This window comes from Convolutriloba macropyga, chromosome 1 (genome assembly GCF_964194025.1).
Source record: "Convolutriloba macropyga chromosome 1, txConMacr16.3, whole genome shotgun sequence".
Taxonomy (NCBI): domain Eukaryota; kingdom Metazoa; phylum Xenacoelomorpha; order Acoela; family Convolutidae; genus Convolutriloba; species Convolutriloba macropyga.
The window spans coordinates 78,515,870-78,536,619 of record NC_134468.1 but is presented as its reverse complement, the minus strand read 5'-3'; the positions used below and the strand labels follow the sequence as shown (position 1 = coordinate 78,536,619).

The 20,750-nt window shown below is 33.4% G+C and overlaps 2 protein-coding genes across 2 annotated transcripts in view; one reads left to right on the top strand and one right to left on the bottom strand.

Annotated features, from left to right (window-relative positions):
* The window catches only part of LOC142342971 (transmembrane protein 120A-like), a 318,405-nt gene that overhangs the window by 278,496 nt on the left and 19,159 nt on the right, over positions 1-20,750 (bottom strand). The gene's annotated exons all lie outside the window — the stretch shown is intronic.
* Positions 1-20,750, top strand: part of LOC142351769 (uncharacterized) — a 60,657-nt gene that overhangs the window by 31,342 nt on the left and 8,565 nt on the right. The window contains exons 2-6 of the mRNA XM_075403923.1: positions 26-276; positions 3,098-3,198; positions 3,825-4,128; positions 12,871-12,980; positions 16,478-16,596. Coding sequence (XP_075260038.1) covers positions 47-276; positions 3,098-3,198; positions 3,825-4,128; positions 12,871-12,980; positions 16,478-16,596 — 864 coding nt within the window. The 5' untranslated portion in view covers positions 26-46. The remainder of the gene's footprint in view (positions 1-25; positions 277-3,097; positions 3,199-3,824; positions 4,129-12,870; positions 12,981-16,477; positions 16,597-20,750) is intronic.

Genomic DNA, 20,750 nt, shown 5'->3' with positions numbered 1-20,750 from the left:
TAACTGTCTAATAATTGCATTTTAGCCTGAGTAAGTGTGATTTGAGATGGTGCTGAAAAATATCAACTCATCCCTCCGTGCGGTCATCCTAATCCTGATCAGCTTTGCTGTGATTGGCTGTATTATGTTCCTATGGCGCAGTCGTAAACTGAAGAAGACTAACTTTGTCTGTTACTGCATTGCTCTCGCAGCATCCGATCTGTCTTTCGCATCCTGTTTCTTAAGCAACATGAGTGGACTAAGCGCTGCCATTGAGACCGAAATGTACCAACAAGTGTAAGATACATTCATCTGTTTTTAAAAGAACTACGGCTTTTGCTACGAAGTGTGCAAGCTCACATATGAGATATTATAATTTTATTTTTAGAAAAAATCAAATGTTGGAAGTTAGCCAATTTTTAAGAAATCAGCTCTTTTCAGCCCATCTCTCAGTTAATTTTTTTGCTTTTCAGTGCTTTTTTGTTATCTATACAGGAATCTCCCTAAAACCCTAACCAGCATGCAGTGCATTTCCAGTGCATTATTCCATTAAATTCCGAGTTATTGGCGTCATTGCACTCATAATCCTCTGAAAAACCCTGAAAGGCCTTCATTTTTTAATCAACGCACAATTCATGTTGGTTAGCGTTTTAGGAAGATTTTGGGGAGCATCGGATTACTTTGCGTTCATCTAACTTATGGACATTTGAAAGAAATCGCCAACGAAAAAAATCTATCTCAAGACTACAACGAAGTTTGGGAAAAGTTTTTATCCTGTTCTGGAGAGAAATTAGAATAGTTTCATGGCTATCAATCTTTTGCTTCATGAGAAAAATTTATTTTTTTAGCAATTACGTAGAAGTTTCATCATAGATGGCTCACTCAAATGATGAGCAAGGACAATAAATTAATTTCAATAAACTTTTCTCATGAAGCAATCGAATGATAGTCATAAAACTATTCCAAATTTTCTCCGGAACAGGATAAATATTTTTCACAAAATTTTTCGTTGCAGTCACGAGATGCACGTTGAACGCAAAGTAAGCCGAAGTAAAAGTCAGCCGAAAGTTATGTAATAGTTATGTAACCTATCAGAAATAATACATTGTTAACCGCTAGAATCAATACTGCACATACTATTATAGTGCATAATGTATTCCAATGCACCAAAGAAACAAAAATACGTCAATTCTCAGACATCTAGTGGGCACGGGCCTCAGTGGACCGCTGTCTATGGCCATGACTCTCATCCGCTGTAATCCGGAAACCGCGAGCCGATTATCGCGGTGCTACCACCGGCACGCCAGGAGCAACTTAAAACACCGGTATTCCAAAATTGTTCGGCTTACTTTGCCTCAATTTCAAAAGTCGGCTTGCTTGCCTATCGGCTTCCTTGACCACCACAGTATTTCGGAAACCGCAGGCCGGTTATCGCGGCGGCAAATTAAAATACCTGTATCCCAAAATTTTTTGGTTCATTTGGCCTCATTTTCAAAATTTGGCTTGTTTGCCTATCGGCTTGCTTGACCACCACCCATAAGTTAGTAACATTTAAAATGTTTTTACGATAAAATTTGAATCAGTAAAATTGAAACGATCGAATAATGTTTGAAAAGGTTTAATCAATATCAAATGTATGGTCTCTGCTTAGTTAATTTTTGCAAATTAAAATATCTGTATCCCAAAATTTTTTGGTTCATTTGGCCTCATTTTCAAAATTTGGCTTGCTTGCCTATCGGCTTGCTTGACCACCACCCATAAGTTAGTAACATTTAAAATGTTTTTACGATAAAATTTGAATCAGTAAAATTGAAACGATCGAATAATGTTTGAAAAGGTTTAATCAATATCAAATGTATGGTCTCTGCTTAGTTAATTTTTGCCCAAACTTATTTTATTTTTTCGTTTTATGTGACGTTGAAATTGATAATGATATATGTTTTTTAACTTATGTTTTAAATTTTAGCGCAAAAAGGTCATTAGTTTTAATGGAATAGTAAAAGCAGGTTAAGGCAAAACATGTTTTTGTATTTTCAATGCCTCAAAATTGTTAAATGAAAGTTGTGACTGCAGAATCCGATATGCCCTACACACTTCAGTGATTATAATCAATTTTTACAACTCAATTATACTTAAATGGTCAGATGAGAACTTTCAGCTCCATAGATCTTATTTGAAAAACTTTTAGTTTTTTAGATCTTTGAAATGGTCAATACTATGGTCCCGAAAAGCAGGTGTTGAAGCATAATTTTCAATAAATAACGATAAATTGATCTAAAACGTGAAAACGTTGAAACTGCTATTAACAAATTGGTTTTCACTACGATCATAATAACATGTTTTCCTTATTTAAAAGTTACAAATTGTGACAATTTAATATTCGTTTCAGCGCTGAACCGAACGGATGCTATGAGGCCTTTTGCCTGTTAAGAATGCTTAAAAAAGTGCTTTCAAATTTTTGAAAATTTCAAGACAGTTTTAATCACGAATTAATTAAGTTTCATTCTCGTTCTTGATGAAGATTGAATTGCTTTGTTATTAACTGTTATCTTAAGTTGTTGCTCTACAAAACAAATTGCTCGTTTCCATAAACAAAGAAAGTGCGGAATCAATCCAACTCAAAAAGAAAATTAGATGAACAAACTTAACTTGAAAAATAAAACTTCTCTGCCAAACAAATTGCGCCAAATTTGTCGAAACTGCAAAAAAGTATGTGATAGAATGTTGTTTCTATTGTTTAGATTGGAATTCCAATTCCCAGTGACGCAATTGATCACGCTTGTCAAAGAAATGTAAAAAGACTTCTTTTTTAAAAAAAAATGAGTATTCTTTAAAAATAGAATATAGCAAGCCATGTTTCATGTGCAATACAATCATATGCCCAAAACCACTTTATATGCCCAAAAAGAAAGATTTTTCAAATTTTTTGAAAAATTTCACAAGTACGCAGAGAAAAATTAGTTCCAAGATTTTTTTCAACAAGATAACTCTCCTGTGCATAAAGAATTGTCGGCGTGAGGGCTACTGGGATATCGGTTGCAACATAAATTCAAGTTTAAAATTACGCCTTCCCCAGCAATTAAACAGTCTGAACTTATCGTGTGTCTTGTTAATCCAGGTTGGGGTCTTACATCATGACTGCCGGAACATGCAGCGTGAATCTTCAAGTGTTGATTGCCATTGAGCGACTTCTCTCTTCCAAAATACAGCTCCAAGCACGTAAGAATTTACATCAGATGTTAAAAGGTCATCCGGTTATTTCAAAATTAATGTTTTTTAATTAGTTGCAATTGGAGGTCAGAGTGTTGCGTTTCTGTTGATTCATCACATTCTTTTTTACAATCTTTGGCCGAAAGAAAGTTGTAAAAGAGGACAATTTTCTTGCTCCAATTTTAATATTGGGTCGACTGAAAAAAATAATTCAAATAGATTATTTCTTGCTCAAAGAAGTGGTATCATTAACAAAATCAGTGTTTATTAAAATCAACATTAACAAAGTAGCCCTACAAATATTCGCAGCCTTAACGTATTCAACGCTAAAAAACACAAAAATTTTTGTTTAATAGCAGTGCAAAGCAGTTCTTACGTTAATCCCTGTGAAAATTTAACGAGTGATAACTTGATTGTGCAAGAAACATTTCTGTAGTAATAATGTATACTTTACTGACCATTGGACAATATTGACATATATCTTTTTGATCATCCAGCCAAGAGCAGCTGCATTTACTTATACACTTTGTGTACTTTTGGGTTGATTTTTACCACCTGAACTCTTCTCTTTAGATTCTCACCTAATTTACATACAATTCAATTCGGGTTGCGATATTTTTTTAAAACTTTTTCAGGCCAGCAATACGGATTGTGCAGAATGGTTGCCACCATTTTTTTCTTCGCATTTGCACCAGCAGCAGCTATGACAGCCGGAATAATCTGGACGTTTTACCCAGAGAAACCTTTCGAACTCGACCCGGAACAGATCGACTTTGGAATCAATTGGGACGCGGACACCCCAGCCGGTCTTCTTTGCATCACCCTAGTGTGCTTCTTTGGATACGCAGTTCCAGTTGCTGTAATCCTTGTTTGCTATATACTGGTCATAAAACGACACAATAGACGCGTCACAATATTCACCAATGATATCACAAGACGGTAATCAATTAATACCCACTGAAAGGAAAACAAATATATGGTTATTCGGATCTTTTCCGTTTGTTACCCCCCCCCCCCCCCAGCTTAGTGGACTTTGTTACCCCCCCCCCCCAGCTTAGTGGACTTTGTTACCCCCCCCCCCCCCCAGCTTAGTGGGCGCATATTATTTGCACCACCAGACGCACGTGCCATATTTTTACATAATGATTTACTATGTAATGGCACGTGCTCTGTAATTGGGGGGCGCATAACGTACTAAGGGGGGGGGGGGGGGTGGGGGACAAACGGAAAAGATCCGATTATTCTATTTTTCTTGATAGGAAAAGGCAATATGCGTTCAATTAACCAATATCTTTGTATTTTTGTCAAGGATTTTGATGTTTTGCCAAAACGTATTCATGTTATGTCAGAATTTATCGTGCAAAAGTAGCTTAAAAACCTCGCTGAGGCAACACAAATGTTGACACGAAATAAAGATCATCGATGCCTTGTTATAAATATCTTCCATTCCGGATAAGCACTTTTCCTTACTCCCCAAGCCAGTTTATGGTATACTTAAGGTAAACCTTAATTTAACTTTACCTAAATATAAGTTAACGTAAAAAAAGTTGATTTCGAATTAGGCAATTTTAGTTTTTACTACAGTTTTTTTCGCAACGTATTCATGCTCAAAAAAGTGAGAACAAATAATACATCGCTTAGACTCTTGAGGCTCCCAAATTTTCTTGGTACTTAGGGTTGCGGGGTCATTAAAGAAATCGAAGGCAAAGTGGAACAAAAAAATTTCGATCTGAATTCACTGCAATACTCTTCCTTAATATAGTAAAAATATGTCCAAAAACAAAAGTAGAACAGCAATAGATACAATGATCTGGTAGTTTGCTACGTGTGCATATCTTTTTAATCTAAAATGGTCTCATATTTTTCTATAACATTGACCTCAGAACAGCAATTTGCAAATAAATCAAAATTTGCCGTGTTTCTGATAACAAAAAGATATAAATGTAAATGACAACCATATTTCTTTTCAAACTAAAAAATGTAGTGTACGAAAGAAATAGGCCAACCAAAAGTTTTTGTAATAGTTTTGACATTTTTCACTGATATACTTCACGACACTTCAGTCATCTAACACATTTCTGTTATGCCTGGTTAATTGTTCGCAGATATTAAAAAATCATTGCCATTGATATGCATTGATATAGTTAAAATGAAATTTTAATTGGAAAACTGGTTTCCCTATTAATAATAATAATAATACGTTGTTTTCAACTAAGTTATGACCATTACAGTAATTAACCAAGCTACAGCAAAAGAAAACCCAATTTGCTAGGTCATCAGAAAGTCCCAAATGTACTAGTCGAAAGATGCCAAGTAGCAGCACTAAGGTAAATTGGAGAAATTGAGCGTGGAAAGAGTGGGGGACAATCAGGGTAGATCGGTAAATTAGGATGGAGGTATATTTGTTGGTGACAAAACAGTTATCTTTAGCATTATTCTGAAAAATTTTTACCTCAGTTGCTTGCGTATTAGCACTTTTTAAATAAAAGCAGGTTTGAATAAAGAAACAATAACAACTTATTCTTAGTATTTCAAATAGTTTTTTTTTTAAAAAAAATCGCGAATAAGTAATGTTTTAACGGAGTGGAAATGAGTAGCAATTCTCCTATTAATGATGTGCACGCTGTGTTTTTTTGAATAATATCTTGCTGATTGGATTTTCGAGATTTTAGTGCGTTTTTGCTGCTTGAACCACATACTGCGACGCCATAATCTATACTTGGAGGCAGATAAACTCTTTAATTTTTTACGATTTGAGCGCCTCTGGTAGAGCGAGTCTATAGAACAGTCCGCAAATTTTTGACAACTTATTACATAGGACTCCTACATGATCATTATATTTCAGTTTTTCATCTATTTGAACTCTAAGCTTTGTAACACTTTTCTTTTAAATTTCCGTTATAGATAGCGTTTTTGTTGCCCTTATAGATAACTTGCACTTAAAAATTGTGTCAGTAGCCTTCAGGTTTTTGAACTAAGATTTTTCGCAGTTGGGTGTAAGTTTATTGTCAACAGCGTATTTTTCGGATAAGTCTTGGGAAGTATGCAAGCAATCGAGTTTTCTGCTTTTTTCTGTCACATAATGTTGTCATCGGTGTCAACGTTTCTGTGATGTGAACACAAAGATCTGAACAAGAAGTTGCTCTTGAGTTTACCCTTGTGGCACCCAGTGTTGTGCTTTTGGAAGACTGAATCTTAGATCGCTAGACTTGACGGCTTGCTGCCCGCCAGTCAAATTTGGTTAAATGCTCTTGCATGTGACGTAACATTCCTACAAATTTAAGTTGCCGTAGTAAAATGCTCTGTTCGACAGCGTTAAACGCTTTCTTTATTTCTATGAGCACTGCTGTTCTATCTTTGGTATTGATTTCCCAATCCTCTCTGAAGAAGTTTGCTTTCCTTGCCAAAAACCAAAAGGATTTGTATTGAGCATGTCAAGTTTTTACAGAGAAGATGTCATACGTTCGTTGATTAACTTTTTGAGAATTTTAGTTATTGCTGCTAGTAGACTAACAGGTCTAAAATTTCTACTTCATCAAAACTTCCTGAGCACTTTGTGAAAAAAAGTTTTTTTTTGAAATATTTAACAACTTGAATTTTAAGGGCGTACTATAATTCCTTAAGTTACTTAACTAACTAATCTCATTCTGTGATGTACTTTGTTTGAAAGGGTCATTTTTTAGTAAAATTTTTTTAATTAGGTGACGTGAAAAACATGCTTTTCAAAACTAATTTCTTTTCTCAGTCGGAGTTTTAAAAATTCTATTATTTTTTTCTGTTCCTGGAAAAGAAACTCCTGTGTTCTTTTTTTCACCTATCGATTTCTTAATGGCGTTGACTGAGTTTTTTTGAGTTTTTCTCGCTTTTGTTGTTAAAATTTCTTTTTCATTTTTCAGAATCTTTCATTTTTCATTGTTCTTGAGGTTCAATTCCAGCATATAGTTTGATAAAGCCTGTCTTCATAAACTCTCTAGCAAAATCACCATAACATGATGAGAAAAAATGAAGTTACAAACAAAATCGTTCATCGTTATCAAGAAAAGTTTCTCAGAGATAAAAATTTTCAACAAGACGTGAAAAGGCATCTAAAGAAGTTGAATAAAAGAACGTTGATATTAGGCAAAAAAAGAAGAACAACCTATTTAGTACTAGCCTGTAATCATTTCGAGAAGAAAACGAATTCTAACTTTGAAACATTAAAAAGATGAAACGCTGAAGTAATTTGAATTGATGAGAAAAAATGAATGAGTAAATAGCGGTTCAGATACGAATTCATTTCTATATCTGACCTGAAGTTTTCAGCTACAAAACAAAGAACTTGGAGCCAAAATCATAGAATAATTATATCATAGTTATTGATGACCTGCCAAAACATTACAACTAAAAGGCATTTTTGCAGTATGGCAATTTTGTTTGTAAAACCTAGACGTAGATATCTAAACCAAACTCATTATCAGATATTACATAACTCAATTTGAGCTCATTCATTGAGGCAATTTTTGGAGAATATTTCTGTTAATCAAGTACCAATAGATTAAATGACGACTGAGTAAGACGAGTGAGTAAACTTATCTCGGCCCTACTGCTTTCCTTTACTCAGATTTTCACCCAATTTCTTATGGACTAGAGCTTGCTTTTAGAACGAATAGACTAACCATATACTTGCTTGGCTTTTGTTGATCTCTAATTAGATATCCGAACATAGGGGTAACACTAGCGGATTTTTTATAACTCTTTGTCAGTTTTGATTGGGAACACTGCACAGTTAAATAGGTTTTAGTAGTCTAATATCTCATATTTGTTGTACAAGTTAATTCTGTAAGTACAGTTTCATTTTTTTGATTAGTTGAGTTGGATGACAATAAATATGGAGATCAACAAATCAAAAAGTCGGTTAAGTCAAACATGGGAATGTTGAGGACAGGAGAGATAAGTCTGCGTGCTTCATGAAAGACGGGTGTTTTCTCAGAGTAATAACCGACCGCGCTCTTCCAGGAGACGAATTAGAGTACGTCAATCACAAGATAAGGTTGCCTATTCAAAAACGAATCGACTAGTAGAAATAACCCAAGTGGCATTGAAGGGTGAGACATGAAAGCATTAACACAGTTTGCAGTGAAACTGAAGTAGATTATGGGCAAAGATCTTAGCTTCTAGTTGAATTTGGGTTATTACTTATCTGGTTGGGTTGTGAGTTTTAGTTAAAATGGTTAATCAAGTAATGATTTAGTAGATTGGAGAAGTCTCTATTAAATTTTTGTCATAATATGACTAGAAAAAATTCTATATAAGGCCAACATCGTTCAGGCTTATCAAGAAAAAAGTTCTGTCAGAGAAATAAAATTGTTCACCAAGATAGGAAAAGGCATGGATAGAAGACAAAGTCTAAATAGCATTCGAACGCATTATCAATTTAGGTCACAACAAGGTGGCTCGTTAATGTGCGTTCGCACACGATGTTCCGACCCGAGCTCATCTACATTTTTTACTTGATTGTCAACCAAGTGAAGAAATAACAAAAATAGATGTTTGAGTTTAAAACAATCGTTTCACAGCCTATCTACTAATTGAATTACATAATGCCATGCTTTATTACAGCGCCAATAAGATCTGACCTTAAAGAGACTACGAGACATAAAACCAACCACAAAATGAGCAAAAACAAAAACTTCACGGCAAAAACTGAATATCTAAATTTAAAAGCACATAGTAACAACGTCAAAATGCAGTCAGATAAAACTTTAACTACGCAAACTTAAATTCTCCTAACTATACAGCGGACGGAAAATCTTCTGAATGAGACTCTGTTACAAGTCAACAAAGAGAACGGTCAATGAGGCGAAATTCAAAATTTAATCAATGTTTTTTAAACCCAGAAATTTCAAGTCTTAAGAATCATTAGCTTTAACTAAAAAATCCGTGATAAATTACCAAAAGTTACTACAAAACCAAAAGACCTTAAATTTGGGTAATTTAAGCCTTAGAAACCAACTAAAGAAAAACCTAAAAAATTAGAAACTATTTGCGAAAACACAAGCTATTGCTATCATTAAAATCATTAGCTATTATCTGAATATTATGCATTTTTATTTCAATTCTCATTTCTACTAATTCAGCTGCCGGAATTTTACTAAGAGATTAAATAAGTTTATACGGACCACACTTGTAAACCATTGTGATCTGTTACTACGCGATTGTTCTGAAAGAAGAGAAAAAGAAGCGCTAAAAATGACCACTCAAAAAAACGTTTATAAAACGCATATTGTCCAACAAATAAAGCATCGGTGGCAAATAATATCAGTAGATATGTTATTTTTTGGAATACAAGAAATTGGATGTGACCTCTCATTGATGAAAATAAGTTGAATTTTGACGAAAAGAACACCAAAAACTGAAAAGTTTGAAAAATGTTTGAAAATGTATATCATAAGACTTTAAGAATAAAGGCTATAAACTGATTAACTGATTCGGATAAAATCATTAATTACATCCTCATTTACATGCCTAAGAGACTTGTCAGCAATCTACGGCTACCTAAAGAGCAAAAACAGCCAAAAACAGCAATATCAAGAGAAAAATTGAGCGAGAAAAGTGTCAAAGGCATTAAAAAATGAACTTTTCACTAAAAACTTTTCTATGTTCAATTGATTTTTTAACAGCAATGGGATTCTTCTTTTCTATCAAATTGGTTTTAAAAAATCAAACATGAACAAATACAAAAGAACCACTAATTTTTTGAGAATACTCGTAGTATCAACGCCATTAATTTCATTACCTTTCAACGGAATCCACTAAATACGCTAAATTATGCCTAAATGGAAAACAGGTGTGTTGGCTTTTCATATTTGGTCATAAGGACCTTACAACATGTTACTGAAAACAACAAAAAAGACAGCCAACAACCAAAAAATCAGTAAAAAAGTGCCAGAAGAAAGTGTCGAAGCAATTTAAATAATAATTTCTTCTCTGAAATAAGATCCTTTGAAAGTCTAATTTTAACCAATGGGAACTATCAGTAATAGGATAATATGATAAGACTTCAAAAGGATCCAAAAATAAGAAAAAGTACCCGAAAAATTAAAAAAAATGTGAAAACCAGTGGCAATAAAGTTCTAAATTTAAAAGGCAGAAGATAAAACCACTAACCAGAATTTTTTTGGCTGCAGTAGAAAAAAAAGGATCCAAAAATTACTAAGGTTGACTGACAGTTCACGAAAAAAAAGTTTAGGATTGGTTAATGTTCCAAAAAAATCTCGAAAAACTATATTTAAAGTCTTAACAGCCATTAACCTCATAAGCTTTTAACGGAGGTCAAAAACTACGCTCAGAAATAACACTATGGCAGGAAAAAAAGTTTGTCATGTATAGATAATCAATATGAGATCACAATAAGTCATAAGATTATAAAAACAACAACAAAACAGGCGAAAACCAAAATTCAGTAGAAAAGTGCGAGAAGAAAGTGTCGAAGCCATTTAATCCATACACTTTTCTTTGAAAACTTAATCTCTGATCCATTGAACGTCTTTTTGAAGGCAATGGGAGCTATCAATATTAGGATAATGTGATAATATTTCAAAAGGAACCAAAAATGCGAAAATATCCAAAAATTTTACTTTTTTTTCCAATATCTTGCGGCATTCAGATCATATAACCAATAGTTAGAAGATAAAACCACTCACCCCAAAAAAATTTTATTTGCAGTAGGAAGGAAGGTGGACCGTCAATCCTGAGACTGGCTAAGAGTTCAAGAAAATAAGTTTTTGATTTGTTAATGTTTAAAAATTTTTTTCAAAAATTTATTTTGAAAGGCATAACAGCCATTAGCTGTCCACTTAATGCACTAGATATGCTCACTTATATCTCATTATGGAACATATTGTACAGTTAGTCAATGATTCTCTGCCATAGGACTCCAAAAAAATAGTGAAACCTCAAAACGAAATTCAAAATTTCATTTAAAATTACGAAAACTCAGAGTCGAATTAAAAAAAAAACGAGCAATTCCTTGAAAACGATTTTATTTTGTTCATTGGGCCTCATTTGACTGTAAAAGAGGTTTCTCATTAAGGGAACCTCGATATGAAAAGTGAGTTGTCTCTGGGTGACTTAAAAAAGCAAAAAAGCAGAAAAGTTTTATAGAAAAGAGCTCTCGAAATTTCGAAATTTTTTGATATTGAAGCTCTCTATGAGACCAGAACTAGTCTCTTTTATGGCTTTTAGTGTATTAGATAAACAAAATTTATTCAATTGGCAAGAAATTTAAGTTTGAAATACTATTTTTTATTTAAAAAAATATCTTAATTTGAAGAAAAATCACCCTAAAAGTGAACAAATACCCCGTGTTCACACAAAACTTCAATCCTCGATAACTCCTCGAAAAAAACGAAAATCGAAAAAATCTTTTTAATTTTGACTTCTACACTGGACCAGCTTTTTAATGATGCCACCCACATTTCTCTGCGATGAATATATCGATCGGCCAAAATTGACTGAACAAAAAAAAACCATTTGAGTATATAGTTCCTCCCCCCCACAAGTGGGGTCGGCACAATTATCAAAAAATATATAAAAGAGCTGTTGTAAATATTTGACAACCACCATAGGGTGAGAAAATACTATAAATTTTCCCTTAATAAAATTTTTCAAATTGCTTTTGATCAGCTGTATACACACTTTGTTATCTGACAACTCGATATCAGGGACTAGGCAAAAGTTTTAAAAAACTTCTCTTTTGTGTTTAATTTACTTGTCAAAAGTGAAAAGGCTTTTGCGAATTAGTCCAGAAATATTTCTGAGTCTATATTTATTTTATTCCTATATACGATCTTTATCGTGATTGATCAGGCATTGTTGGTGTTTCAAAACCTTGAAAGATGTTCCTGGTTTTGTCAATGGTGTTAAACATATGCATGTCTTGTCAATTTGTAGCTTGTTTCGATTGACTGGCCAGTTGCAGTACCAGTAATTTAAGGAAATTTACATGCCATCCTCTTGCGGAATTATTTTAAAATTCGGTCTTCAACTACTAACACAATTCTCTTAGATCCATTAACTGCAGTTAAAATCTTTTGTGGGGGGTCTGTATTAGTGTACAAGCATTATGCATTCGTATTTTTGCTAGCTATAAAAAATAGATTAAATAGGTTAGCATAAAAATTGTGGCTTCTGCGCAATCGCAGCATTAAAAATCCTAATAAAACCAGAAAGTGCCTGCTCTCAGCAGCCGTGTTCTCCAAGCATTCATGATCTCGAAAAAATTATTTTAAGTCGGGATCTAAATCTACAAATATCTCTTTAAAAAACTAAATTTTCAGAAAGTAGTCAAAAATTAGTACCGAAAATTCAAAATTTGTCAGTCATTTTTTTATCCTATTACGGCTCTAACAAATGGCATCCCGGATAGCATCTATAAGCAAGTTTAGCATTAACTATTTATGCAAATTTGTCATACAACATGTCATGGTTAATTTTTCTCGATTATCTAGCAAAAGATTTTGGTTATGTTAACACACGTGTAAATATCTTGAAAGTTCATACATATCTTGGTGCTTACTGGCCATGCGGCATGTCATTTAAGATCTTGCAATTAACATATACATGTATTAGTGTGTTTCTTATCAAAGTGTATCAAGTTGCGGTTAATTGTGTGTAAAATATGGATTAAATAAATTTTGACAGGACAAGGAAAGTGAACCTGATTTGCTTCGTGTCTTCTCTTGGTTTCGTGATTGCATGGACTCCATACACCATCTGTGGCATGCTATATCTCGTGGACTCTGTTGATGCAGGTAAAACAAATTGGATTATTAAGCTAGATGCGAGATCGGTCCAGTACAAGTTTGGTACAAATCTGAAACCCCCCCCCCTCCCTCCCCACACCAGCTTGTGCATCTATACTAATGGCAGCTCCTAGGCTCTCACGTGTGCTAAATTTACATAAAGATTTACAATTCAAAGGAACGCGCTCTTCATTGGCACCGGGGCGGGGGGGGGGGTGCATTGTGTACTGGTGTACTGTGGGCATAAACGGAAAAGAGCCAACAAATAAATACTCTTCACTCCGCAGGCAGAACTTTTTCAAACTGTGTCCAATTATGAAACCATCTTGGATTATACGAACGGGGAAGAGGTGGGGAGGGTTGGGGTCCAGCTCAATTAAAATGTACATTGTATAGAAAATCAATTGTCGGGTAATTGTTCAGGTCAATGCTTTCACAAAAGTCTGATAGTAAGACTGATAATGGTGAAGCAAGGGTTTGATGGAATGGATAAAACTGAAGTGGAAAACACTGCAGGACAACTCCTGGCATAAAATTCAAAAAATTTTCATTGACTACACAAAAAATTAGACCTAGAACGGACTATGGGTGAATTGGGAAAACCATTTCTAAAAAAATCCGATCAAAAAAAATCAGAAAATTAATGTCAAAATGCCGCATGATAAAAAAACCAATAGCAATAAATTGAAATGTGGTTCAAATAAAAAACTAGGCCTAGAATCAATCATTGACTAAACAGAAAACTAGACCTAGAACGAACTATGAATGGATTGGGAAAACCATTTAGAAAAAAAACCAATCCAAAAAATCGAAAAAAAAGCTAAAACTCAAATTGAAATTGCCGCATGTGAACAAAAAAACCACTAGCGAGAAAGTGAATTTTCGTTCAAGCACTGTTTTCTCATTCTACTTTAAAATTAGAGAAAAAAAAATTTCACACCGCAAAAGCAATCGCTTATTCGCTCCACTTCCTGTTTCGGCGTGACCAAAATCACAACTCCAATTTGATTTCAAAAATCATGAAAATGTGTAAACAGATCTTAACAAACATAGCAGGACAAGTCCTGACGTACAATTCAAAAGATTTTCATTGACTAAACAGAAAAGTAGACCTAGAACGGACTATGAATGGATTAGTGAAACCATTTAGAAAAAAAATCCCATCCAAAAAATCGAAAAAAAAGTAAAAATCAAAGTGAAATTGCCGCATATGAACAAAAAACCACTAGCGATAGAGCAAAAATTTTTCAAACACCGTTTTCTCACTCTAATTTAAATTTAGAGCGAAAAAGTTTTACGCCGCAAAATCAATCGCTTTTTCGCTCGACTTCATGTTTCGGCGTGACCAAAATCACTACTCCAATTTGACTTCAAAAAAAATCAATAAAATGTGTGAACAGATCTTAAAAAAACACAGCGCCCCAATAAAATTCAAATTTTTTGAATTGTAAAAAGACAGCGCCCCACAATTCAAATTTTTGAATTGTAAAAAACGACCCACAAATTTTTATGAAAGTTTTAACATCGGCAGTTTTAAGCTTCTGGCATGTATGTATCACCACGTGAAAAACTCTTTGACATGTTTGGCTGATAAACGCAAAAAATCATCAAGCAAAACAAACAATCATAATCACAACAAACATAAACAAGCAAAAATTCAAAACAAACACTATCATAATCAAGATAACTTTGGAACCCAAGTTTTGATCCCTCCTTGCCAAAAGACCATATTCTTGTGTTCAACAACAGGTAAAAATTGTGTTCAACAAACAGTGTTTCGCTAGACTGTTGCTCAAAACTGAGGCTCACTTTTGACATTTAGGGGACCTAGAATCTCGAGAAATCTTTGATTGATTGAGTGCACATCTCAAAGTGGAAATGCAGTCATTGTTCTTACATGCAATGGTGAAACATTTCAGAAAACACAATAGACACAATTGTGCTGCGTGAAATATTAAATATTTCATAATTTGAAAAAAAGGCGCGAATTTAATTTTATGAGTTCATCTATCAGAACTTATCTAAAGAAAAATAGTTGAGGCTTTGAAGAGGGTTGCTGAAAATTTTGTCTGAAGTTTTTTGTAATGAAAAACTACCACTATATTGCACTTAGAGAGTCCTCGAGTTCTCTATTTGTTGAGCAGTCATTATAAATTTCGAAAAAATGTTTAAGTTAACTCCAAATCAAAAAAATCCCGTAATATCATCCACGAAGACTATTTTTGAGCCAGCGGGAAACCTTCGGTCACTGGTTCCCATTTCAACCTCTAATCCAGGTTACCGCATCTAATTTCCATGATTTCGATTTGACTTGCAGATTTCTTATACGCTAAACATTCGACTTAAAAACTATGTTTTTGTACTAGTTCTTAGAACATAAATTCTTACAAGATGACGATTGTGCCTATACTGTAGCAAAAATAAGCATCTCAAGATATGCGGGAAAAAAATTAGCCGTGAAATGTAAATATAGAAGCGCATTGAGATCTAGCACATATTAACTGAATTGCAAAATGACCTCTTGAGTGGATTGAACAGAAAATTATTGTTTTATCAACTTAGGTCACATTGCATTGTCATTTAAACTAAGCATCTAACTCCTACGCGCTTTCTACAGTAAATGGTTGAATGTAAAATGAATTGAAACAATTTTAGCTGAACTCGCCCGGAACGAAATCGCAAAAAAATTTACGGGTTCTTACAAGCCCACCATTCGAAGGCTCTTCAATGTTGCCCATTCGACTTTCAGTGTTTTTACGAGCTAAACATTTGACTTAAAACGTATAATTTTACATAAGTTCTAAGAACAAGAGTTCTTAGAAGATAACGATTCTGTCTTTACTGTAGCAAAAGAAAAATGACGCAAACGAAAGACAGGATATCAATGTACACATATTCCGCGCATCGGCAGACGAACGAAAGTGAATCAAGCTCCAAAAATGTTAATTGTTGTAACAATTTTTAGCCGTGAAATGTAAATAAAGAATCACAATTGATTAGAATTTATCAAATTTTTTGCAAAAGGAGCTCTTGAGTTGATAAAACTTAAAAAATGACCGTTTTGTCAAGTTAGGTCACATTGTATTATGTTATACAAGCTGAGCAAGTAACTCCTACGCACTTTCGACGGTAAATGGCAGAATGTCAAGTGGAATTAACCATTTACAAGTTCTTAAAAGTTAAACATTGGACATGCAACTTCCTACAAGTTAAACATCTTTTGTACGTTCTTGAAAATTAATCATTCGGTCTCGACCCCGGTATTTAAGAAGTGCTGGTTGTGTAAGTTTCCAGTCTTTCCACATTTTTTGCAATTTTCCCCGCTAAACAGACTACAGACTGATTTTCTTAAGCTATTCCGTAAGAATTAAATTTAATAGTTTGCAGTAAAAAATTCTACTACTAATTTTTTACAGTGCAATGAAAGTTCTTGATTTCAGTGGTTGGTTTTCTTTGCCATCAAAATAAATCAAGTTTCAGCTTGATTATGTCTGTTGTGTGCTCAGGTCCCATTTGGTGGTTAGTGAGCAACATGGCTGCCAAGACCTCTGCCATTTACAACGTATTCCAGTTCTGGAGTGCCACCCTTCAACTTACAGCACCCACTGTCAACCCTGTCAGAAGGGTGAGTCATAATACCACCCGAACAAAGGTCAGAACACTTACAATGCCTATTAAATATTACCCATTTTTACATTCGAGTTTTTTTTTTCAACTCAAAAATCAATTTTATGGCCCAGCAATTTACTTTTCATAATAAAACATTAACTGTCATTAAATGACATCAAAATATTAGATTATTTCCATCAATTGCAATCAAAAATTTCAATTGGCTAAGAATTTCTAAAAATTTCTAAATGTCATTAAAAAGTATGCATGTTATTGTTCAGAAGCATTTTATAAAACGCTGCAATCAATTTTCCAAAGTTTTCGTAGATAAGATTTTGAGACAAAGTTGTACAAAACGAAATTTATCTCATATTGAAGGGAGGGCATGATTTTTCAGGTCTATCTCAAGGTATGAAAGTAAAGTCCTTTTATGAGTACAAATAGGTCAGTAGTTTGAATGCTGTATTATAGACAAATGGGTGATGCAGAAATTGGGTGCTCGTCACATAGTTGGCACTGGCTGAAATTTTGTCCATGAAAAAAATCGTTATTTTTAAACAGTCTTTATTGCGGAAAAATAGGTCAAATTTATTTAAACTTTTTTGTTTTATTGTTTTTTTTTTGTTAAATGAGTTTTGATCGTTTTATTTTTAGGCTCGAGAAGTGATCGATCTCCTGATGAACAATTATTCTTTAGTAGATCGCAGTTTTTGAGCATTTGGTCGGCGATATTGGAAAAAGATCGATTAAATTCAAAACCGAAACACACGATTTATCGGACGCAACCGGTGTCAAAACCTATGACAAATTTTGTCCCCTAATAGCCGTATTATGGCGTTGTCAAGTCTTGAAAAAAGAATCATGTGTCTTCTAAAAGTTGTTTCAAAGTGACAAAGATTTTAGTGCTAATATCTAGAGCACATTCTGTAAAAAACAATTTAAAAAACTCTTAAGTCATTTAAATTATCGTAAGGAATTGTTAGGAATTTATACTAAAAATCCAAACTTCGAATTTCGGAACAGTACCAAGCCACAGAACTTTAGAACTCTAAATTAAACGGTGATTCTCATGAAAATCAATCTGATTTAGAGAAAAGTTTTTGACATTTGTCACTATTTTATTCGAAGGAAACTACAGAAAATTTAATAAGATCAGAGGAAATGGCTAACGTCCCGATCGCACTTTTGAAGTTAGTTTTAAAGTCTTACATAGTTTTGGTATTTTATTGAAAATTGGTCTAATTTTTTAATCTCGATTTGTTTTTGTTGATAATAGTCTGGAATTTGTTTTTTAAGGGTTGCCAGTAAGTACTTTCTGCTCCTTCATAACAAATGCTGGAAAACAATGTTACCTTTGCATTGCATAAGAACGGAGGATCTCTTACCCATACAAAAGCGGAACCAAAATTGGATTGGCGCCTTGAGAAATTTCCTGAGCGTTAAATTTATTTTGCGTTTGTAGCCCTGCGACCAGACGTCAAAAAAAACCAAGATAATCAAAAATTTCACTGGATTCAGAATCGGTGGTGCTTTAGATATCATTATCCGATAGCTGTCTTAGTATCTGGTGAATTCGGCTCTGGGATGTTTTTTTGGTAATCAGATATGGAGTTGATCACAAAACAATACTGAAGAGTAACTGATCAGCAATCGTTCATGAGGTTATGAGTTTGGCAAACAATTCCTATTCTTTAAGCCCTATTAACAAAATTCATGCAAAAAATTTAAAAAATATATTTGATGATATACTATTTCTTCTCTCTCAATACGCTGCAGTTTCATAGTTTAAACAATTTTGCTTCTTTGCTCCAGCTTGTTCAACTATGCACAAAAAGAAAAACTCTTCTTCAGCTGAAAACTTTACTGCTTGAAAAACCGAACTTCAAAATGTTCTAATCAAAATAGTTGTTTTACACTTAAAAAGTTAATCAAAAGAAACCTCAATTCATTTTGATCATTAAAACTGAATTTTTCAACAAAAATTAGTGTAGAAGTATTAGCCTGCCTCTTCTGTAATAGTTCCCCTCTTGTGTATAATGGCAGTCTCAACAACAATTGATTGCAAAAAGTTAACAAAATAACAATTTGTTGGCTAAAAATCATCTCTTCAAAAAAAATGAATATGATGCTCCGTATCCAAAAGACTGAAGAACACCAAATGCTCAACTAATTTTCCGCTTTATCCTAAACGCAAAAACTGTGCATACTGAAAAAAACAATAGTTCAGAATATGGTAGATTTTTTTACAATCTCGTTTCAGGTTCCCGTTTTTAGCCAATCCTAGCCAATGTTGATGTCAGGATTTGTTTTAATGAAACAGATTATTTCTGAATAAGTGGGGAAAAACAAAGCCGTCTACCCTTGAACATTTATTAATTTTTGCAAAATTTATCGTAAATTAATTGCCAATTTTTTAAAACTCAAGCAACAATTAACTGATTTTTATTTTTATTTAAGACAATTAAAAACAAACGAAATCCTTTACAGTAAATTTTCAAGTTTTCAAAATTTTCGGTTCCACGATCAAGGTACAAATCTTAATAGTTACTGTCCAACTTAGTGTAAAACAACACTAGCGGTTCATAAGCAGTTCATAAGCAGAAACCAAGTTGGAAATAACAAAAAAGTTATTTAAAAAAAAACATTTTTTTCCTCCCAGAAACAAATTTTGATCAAATGAAGGTCGGATGTCTTTTCTAAAGCAGAAACAAACAAAAATAGTGAATTCAAATAAATCTTTTTCGATTTTATATTGTTGCCCTTTGTATGGTGATTTTGATGGTTTCTTTTCGTTTTCGGCAGCTGATGCATAAAGTGTTAGTGCTTAGGCAGAAAAAAATCAGATTATTGGTTGAAATTTGAAAATATACTGACTTAAATTCAAGGGAAAAATGCAATTTACTTTCTTATTCAAAAAAGTGGCATTGAGAAACTCATTATTGACTTTACAACTTTTGTCTTTTGTCTTCCAGAGTTATGTTTTCACGGACAAAAAATATTTGCTTAACGTATTTCCTTTATTTTTTATAAACACTACATGAACTACTTGAACTGGTCAGCCTCAATTGAATGGATTAATTTTTCACCTACTTTCTGGGACGTTTTGTTTTTCTTAGATTAGTTTTACAACATTTCTCACAACGATATTTCTCTACGGTTGTAATTAATAGGCCACACAATCATTGAATTGTTGATTTGATCAGTTAACAAAACATCTTCTTATTCTACAAAGTAAATTAAAAATTGAATTGATTGGTGAAAAACTGTTTGTTGGAAAATTTGTTTAAATTTATTCAAACTTTTACAAATTTGCGTAAAATAGAGAGAGAAAGAAAGTGCGCAACAATGAAAAGGCTAAAAAAATTAGGCAATTTCAGAGAAAACTATTTTCAAGTTAGCTAGAAATCTGGTGAAAGTGGTATTCCAGATCAATCTGTTATATAACGGAAAACAATTCATTGTCCTAGCTAAACAGAATTGTTCCAAGTATCTCTAGGGCAATTTTATTAAAGAAAATTGACTAAATGGTTAAAAACACTTAAATATCATTTAAAAAATCCGAGAGAACGTTTTTTCCAATTGAGTCTGTCTGATAGAAAAAAAGTAGCAGACAAAAGAGACCCTGCTTGTTTAGTTAGGCCGCGTCAGCTAAATTTGAGACGATATTTTTCAAATATTAGTCAAAATCTTTATGTAAAAAAGGCAAAATTATCAAGAAATCAGTTTAGATTTCTGCAACAGAAGGTCAAGCCGACTGGGTCAACAACTTTGAGTGAACAACATTTTAAGAACTTCTGTTGTTGAAGTAGTAATGAACTCAGTGAACTCAGTGAAATTCTGTTGAAACGAAAATCAAAAAAATAATACATTTTACGATCGAATTATTTTCTATTGATACCACTGATACAATTCTACATCCTTTATGACGACCAGAAAAACTGACTGAACAAAAATACCAGCTGAGCCAATTTTTCCTCCGAAACTCAAAAGGGTCAAAACGAAAAGATAAATAGGAAAACCCTTTGTACTTACTGATTGCATTGGAATGCACGTTTGGTTGCTCAAACATTTCACTTTTAAAAAAACGCGATTTAGAAAATTATTTTCTGTGAGATTCATATAGATCTCGTTAGTTATAGAAATCTGAGTTAATTATATGAAATTTCAATA